We start from the raw sequence: 6888 nt of genomic DNA, 5'->3' as shown, positions 1-6888 counted from the left end.
ACACACCATCCAATTGTCCTTTTATATTTTTATTCGGTGTTAAGTAACTCCACAAGAAAACAAAATCAGTTACTCTGGTGTACGTGAAATCAGAACAATACAACCACTTGAAGCAAAAAGTAGAAACAAATTTCAGCCCAGGAATGGAAAACTGATACTTCAGTGCTATGGATATGCAATGCGCTTCATACCACAGTGCGGTTCAGCGTATGCCAACCTTTAATGCTTTTGTTGTTGTTGTTGTTGTGTGTGTTTCTATCCATACAGAAAAACTAAAAACCACGCTTCAACTCTCATTGAAAGCTTTAGAGCTTTAGCCATTAAACTATGAAAACAAGTAAAGACAATTCGTTATTGCCCAAGCTCAATATACGATTTTATTTTCCCCAAAGGTGCTGGAATTATTACATGCCACAATGTAACTATAAGCAACACCTTTGTTATTTTTGAGCCCTTTCTTACCAAAGAAGCAGCTCTAGCCAAAATTAACTGAGCTGAAGTTTGTGTTTGAAATATGTCCATTTGGTCATTTCTTGTTCTCAAATGAAGTTCTATTCCATTCTTCACTGTAGTGATTTCAAGAATTTGTGTGAAGTTCTTTTTTACTTTCATGTTACAGTTAACTAGTTCTCAGTGCAGGTGCTAAACAACCTCTCAAGGAAGCTCCAGAAGAAAGTAAAATATATAAAAAAAAAAAATCTATCCAAAGTCTGCAAATAAATTAAGAAAAGAAACTGTAAAGTGTCAAAAGAGTTGTTGTATGAATACAAACCCCAAAACATAGTCTAAGAGGAGGACCAAAAGAAAGTCCCTGGGTAAGGACAAACCAATCCCATTTTAAGTAAGGATCTCAACAAAAGCGTTGCACAAAGAATGGCATGGTTTTCCAACCATGTATTTAAATTCTTACATTATCAATTGAACAAAGGCAACAAAACCCAGTTACTCAGAAAACCTTTCTAGCACAGAACATATTTCAAAGGCAGTTCAGCTCACATTTCAAACAGCCATAGTTCTCATGAGGTTTATTGCCTGTCAAAATTAATGGTTAAGCTTTTCAAGTCAGTATTGGACTTTCTGCACTTCCTGATGTTATAGACATGCTGCTATTGTATAGACTAGTTAGTTGTTGTTGTTTTTTAAACTATGAGTTGGTGAAAACTTAGAATGTTTAGTTTTGCAAATATTGCTCCTCCTGGCTTATACATTTTGCATAATGTGTTAAAAGCACAAGGAGTTGATAGTCTTGTACAGATGCGACTCGACAATGTATTGACTTTCTAAGTTAACAAAATAAAATTTAAAAGCAAGTCACATAAAGCAACAATCACTACTGCACTCACACATGTATGTTGTAAGTCATCGCTTTCCCTACCCCCACCCACCACACACAGAACTTGCCCCACACATTCTCTCAGAAACACAAAATGAACTACAAGATTTACTAAATTACAGCCACAACAGCAGCTAACTGCAGCAGCCACAGGATTTCTTTCAAGTGAAGCACTGACCCTTTGCATTTAAAACATTGAACGCTCTGAGCATTTTAGATAGTTTCAGTCATTCAGGCTCAAGTTCAGTACAGGATGCTTTTGCAGGTTACATGAATGCCATCATCTGCAACAAGACAACATTCTCATTACTCGTTACAAAATTCACAACAATCCACACATCACCCCAGTGGTTTATTATTTTTGGTGTTACTTTTTAAACTTCTGCCCCACATTGGCAAGTTGCTAAAAAGGACAAAAAAAAAAAAAAAAGAAAAAAAGAAAAGGAAAAAAACCCCACATTGCCTCCATACCTACAAAAAATCCTTGGCTTCTCCAGTTAGCAAAAATACAAACCATGGTATCCTCAGTGTTGGTTTGCGGGAGGGGGAATCATAGGATAGAAAACACAGTTTCTGTAAGTCTCTAAAGCACAACCCTGTTGTTCCTACTTCAAAGTTATGAGATTTACTGAATGAAGACTGGACAAGTCATTCATGCTTTTCTCCTGCATTCAGAAAGGCACTGATAGATTACAGTGTTAAGTATTTATCTCCCAGTTCTTAAAGAACAAAGCCTAATGTGCAGAAAGCTGAAGTCTCTGAATAGCAGAAGTAGTTGTAGACACTGCGATGCTAAGAAGATAGTAATAGTGGTAGGGCTACAGTTACGAATGAAAATAACTGCAATTAAGATGCAAAAAAGCAGTGGTACTACTAAGACAAGCACATGCACATCCATTCTTGATTTGACAACACAATCTAGTCTAGTTCAAATAGCCAAGAATTTAACAGGTTTTTTTGGGGGGGGAAAAAAAAAAATCTTCAACAGGACAGCTGTGTCCTCATCTATAAAATAAGCAAGAAGAGAAAGATAAATACACATCTGAATCCATTAACTGAAGAGGAAACTCAAGTTGTTGTTTTAGAGCTACAGACCCTCAAGAAGGATAGTTTTCCATCTCATGTTACTTTTAAATCATCTGTTCTACTCTGCAGTTTTTATAGTTGAGTTCGAGAAAAAAGCTCCTCCTCACACGGATCAGCCCATTCACTTCCACCTTCTGAAGCTGTGTCTTCAGAGCTGGAGCTATCACTGGAGTAGATCTTCTTCCTGAAGCCATTTGGTTTTGCCTCAGCATTTATATCATCTGCACATCTTGCTTCATAAACAGAAGAAACCTAAGGATTTAAACTGACAGTGTTGATGGGGAACAATAAAGAACATGCTTGCTTTTTTCCGGGCTGGGAGGTTATATAATTCTGTAGTTGTTCAAGAGAGATGTCACAATTACAGGGCAAGTCCTCCTCTTTCCTGACTTAGTCCACTATGTAGAAAGGACTGTAGAACAGCAGGAAAAAAAGGTGGGGTTTTTATTATTTTTTTCCTATTCCTTAATTTTAGGTTTTGCGCAAAACAGCAAGAGAATCAAAAGTGAACTCAGTTAGAATGCATCATTACCACAGGTCATGTTAGAAAATTACTGTAAAAGTTATCTCCAAAATTTGGTAGTAAGTATTAAATATCAAGAAAACACAGGCAAATCTGACTAAATTTCAGGCAAACCCAATATATTTTCAGTTGAATCAGTAAAGCTATAGCAAGCATGTCACACTGTAAATTTAAGTGCTATCATCACTATAAAGTTTAAAAGTGTATCAGTAAGTACACAGAATTTTCTCCCTACAGAAAAAAACCAGGGTTTTTTTGCTTGTAAGCAGGACAGAATTCAGCATACATTATGTTTACGCCTTTCATTACTGGTCCTTTCTGCCTTCATAGTGCACATCAGCCCACTCTATGCTTACTGAAACTAGAAGTTGAGGAAAAGACGACTCATGTTTAACACATGACAAGCAAAAGCCAAGTGTTCCCAAAGGAAACTGAGTTTGCTTAACTACTAGAAGTACAACTGTTTCTACAAAGGGTTGTACTCCCCAAAGTACAACGCTTGGAGGCATTTTCACAAGAATGCTCAAGACGCAGAGAAGATTAAAAAACAAAGTAAGGCAAGAAAAGCTTTTGAAGGTTTTTGCAGGAATTTCATTTGAGGCCAGACTGAAAACTGTGATGAAAGGAAAGACGTAGTAGCACAGCCTTATAAAATAAAAAAACTCCTCCCCCAAACCAATGACACACTTACCATATTAAAATCTAAAAGATGTTCATCATCATTGGGTACTTCCTTTACATCTGCAAATTCTCCTACACCATTCTCTCCCTTGGCATTTGTATAACACTCTTACATTGTGTTTGTGGGGGTGTTTCAGAGGAAAAAGGAAGAAAAAAACAGAATTGAGGAACACTGTTATTTACATTTAGCCAAAATGAAAGCATCTAGAGAAGTATTCTTGAAATTCACACTCTAAGCCTTGTAAACTCTGTGCTTGTGGGGGATTTTATAGTCTGACATCCTTAAAGAGATAAGCATAATACCTTATGGAAGCTTCATCACATCTTACCTGGATAACCAAATAATAATAATAAAAAAGAAGCTACTTAGTTAATGAAAACATCTAAAATAGTAAGGTACAAAGAGCAAGAATTACTTCTTTATTATAAGTGTTTCAGTACATTTTTCAGTTCTGATACCGCATGGTGTTCTAGATCATTCGTATTTCTATACCCATACAAAATATACTGCAGCAGCAGCCTGATCCTGACTGAAGCTCAAAAAAAAAAAAGTTGACGTGAATGGCTGTGGTTTCTACTTACCAGAGTAAACTTCCATATATAATATCAACGTATATCATACAGATATATATGGATCACATGCATCAATATCCATATACAAAAAATAGCCATACAGAAAACTGGATACAGCTAAAGATCTGTGAAATAACAGCATTATCTCTGAGGATAAAGCTCTGGTTTTGTTAAACTTAGTCTAAAAGAGGAAATCCTGGAACTATTCTACTTCACAGAAATTCTGCCACTGTATCAAGCAGGCTCTGGACTTCCTAGTATATTATACTGCATATTCTGTCTCCCTCTGATGAAATAATGTGGTGAAACACTTGCATGGTTATGCAGGTTCACCAGCAGATGTCAGCAAAAAAATGACACAATTCACTCACAGATATTCAAGGACTACTCTGTACAAAATAAGTACTCAAGAGTGCGAGTCACTGCATTTGCTATTAGACCAACAATACCTCTGCAATTATCACCGTGCAAAAAAACCCCCACAACTTTACAAAAGAACACTAAATATCTTTACTTTGTAAATACTGAGTATTTTTCTAATATGGGAGGTTCTGTGACCAGTCCAGGAGGCAAATCACAGTCCTGTAGGTATCAATCTATTCTCTCTCACTGTGCAAACACAATTCTATAGTTGGGAGTGAAGTAAGTTAAGGTGTTCTTGAAAGTAACCCAAACTGTCCTGAACACCAAAGTAAGGGCATTTAGGCACCGAGAACAGAGTTTAGTTGGCTGCACTTTAAGGTGCACTCCAAAAATAGTTCAGTAATAATTACTGGCTAATCTACTTCCAGCTTATTACGGAACCAGGTCTCTGATCAAGAGTTTCTTGCACTGAGCCTCTACCAACAGAAAGCATCAGACAGCCTGTCAATTCGGTATACAGGATGTTCTTATTTAACTTCTTGCCTTCTCCCCAGCAAAGGTAAATTGGTATGCAGGCAAAAAAAAAGGTGTCTGGATTCTTGCCTGTCCACTGAAAAACTGGGCTTGGGCCAGCTGTCAGATGCTACGAATTCTTGGGAGGCAACAGGGAGTGCTGGAAGCACACCTGCTTCCGCTTGCGAGCAGCCTGCCTACCAAAACTGGACTTAATCTCTGTGCAGGACAGAGAAATTCCCAGATTGTCACTGTGAAGGGAGCAGCCGAGAGGCAAATCCCCCTCCTTCTCAGCTTGAGAGAAGGTCCACACATTCACTGAGTAACTGGTGTGTTATTTATGCGAACCCATAAAGGTAATTATCATGTTTTCACATTCTTATAAAATTAGCTACCTAGTAAGTATTATTCAGGTTGAAACATACTAAAAAATGCAGTAAAGTATTTTCAGAGTCAGAGATTAATATTCTATTTACTTAATTCCAGCACCTGGAATTAAGTAAATTTGCATAAATGTTAAGACTATTTTAAAAGCACTTTCATTTAAAAACTATTTAGAAGCACGCTAGAGATCTATTACGAATGTAACTGAAGCATCCCAGTTTTCTCTCAGATAAAGACAATTTATTGTGGAAGTTTACTGGTTTTTGGTACTTCCAATTCATCTGCAGCAATTCCAATCCGTAAGAAAGAGCATTTCATTCTAACACAGGTGCAACAGCAAGGTAGTTCAAACAGCCATAGCTTCTTACCTTCACACTGTGATGCAGGAAAAAGGGGAGAATAGAGCGCCTTTTCCCACCAGCATTGCTTTTCCTGGCTGCCACTCATTCTCTGCAGATTAGTATTCAATATAGGAAAGTGTTTAGACAATAATCACACTTCATTATGCCATAAATAATATACTTACATGTAAAGGAGGACACTCGGGTATTACAACCAATTTGCTAGGTCTTACAGGTCACACTGTTCAATTTCTAATGGGAAAGGACTGTCAAACTACAATAGAACATCCGTTATGTGAACTCTTGTAGCCAATATGAACTCCATGCTCGTGCTTCGCCCATATAGAGTTGTGCAAATCCGGAACAAAAAGATGAATTCCAGCCCTACACTTTATAATCTAAGTACAAAACAAGGGAGAACAGACAGCTACCCAAGAGATGAAAATACAATGAAACAACGTTAGTCAACATGACAAATAGTTCAGTGTAAAACGAAACAGAAAAGAAAGCAAACAGAAAGCGGCAAAATTTAATGTTTAAAGTCTGGAAGCGTGAATTAGCAGTACCATTACCAACAGTGGGATAACATAAAATTAAACTAGATAATTAATGTGTCAACATGAGGAAGATCTTAGAAAGTTAAACTATAGTTTAAAAAAAAAAGCAAAAAGAAAGAAAGAAAGGGAAAAAAAGCAAGCTCAAGGGTATTTGAAGCAGGACTTAATAAGAAATATGTGCATTTACAAATAAATTCAATCATGGAAGCCTCGCTCTGCTGCTGACTATAGATAGAGGCATCTAAACTCCAAGGCGCAATACTTAATCAACTTCAAAGTCTCCCACATTGCTGGCGTCACACCTGCACTCGTGATAAGCTGGATGAACCACCACTGGTCACAAGCAGAGCCAGCTTGAGTCTGGCAGGGTGTAACAAGCTACAGCAGTCTTGCTTCCTGGGCTAAGTCACCATCAGAGCCTACGCACCTGCTTCAGGATGGCTTGGTGACTGAACTGATGCTGGCTGCAGGCTGCCTCAGCTCCCGTGTCCTTCCATCACTGCCTCAATACCAGAAGATTTAGAGAAAGCCAGA

The 6888-nt window shown here is 37.6% G+C and overlaps 1 protein-coding gene across 4 annotated transcripts in view; it reads right to left on the bottom strand.

The window, feature by feature from the left end:
• Positions 1–8: 8 nt before the first annotated feature.
• KIAA0232 (KIAA0232 ortholog) overlaps positions 9–6888 on the bottom strand; it is a 72284-nt gene continuing 65404 nt past the window's right edge. For 3 of the 4 annotated variants that reach the window (XM_052780541.1, XM_052780542.1, XM_052780544.1), the window contains exons 7-9: positions 5825–5906; positions 3634–3731; positions 9–2671 (exon numbers count right to left, since the gene is read on the bottom strand). In XM_052780541.1, the coding sequence (XP_052636501.1) occupies positions 2492–2671; positions 3634–3731; positions 5825–5906 (360 nt within the window). In that variant the 3' untranslated portion in view covers positions 9–2491. The remainder of the gene's footprint in view (positions 2672–3633; positions 3732–5824; positions 5907–6888) is intronic. The other variant, XM_052780543.1, reaches the window with a different exon arrangement.

The sequence above is a fragment of the Harpia harpyja genome, chromosome 2 (assembly GCF_026419915.1).
Source record: "Harpia harpyja isolate bHarHar1 chromosome 2, bHarHar1 primary haplotype, whole genome shotgun sequence".
In the NCBI taxonomy this organism is placed as follows: Eukaryota; Metazoa; Chordata; class Aves; order Accipitriformes; family Accipitridae; genus Harpia; species Harpia harpyja.
The sequence above is the reverse complement of the archived record's forward strand: the minus strand, read 5'-3'. Positions and strand labels throughout refer to the sequence as shown.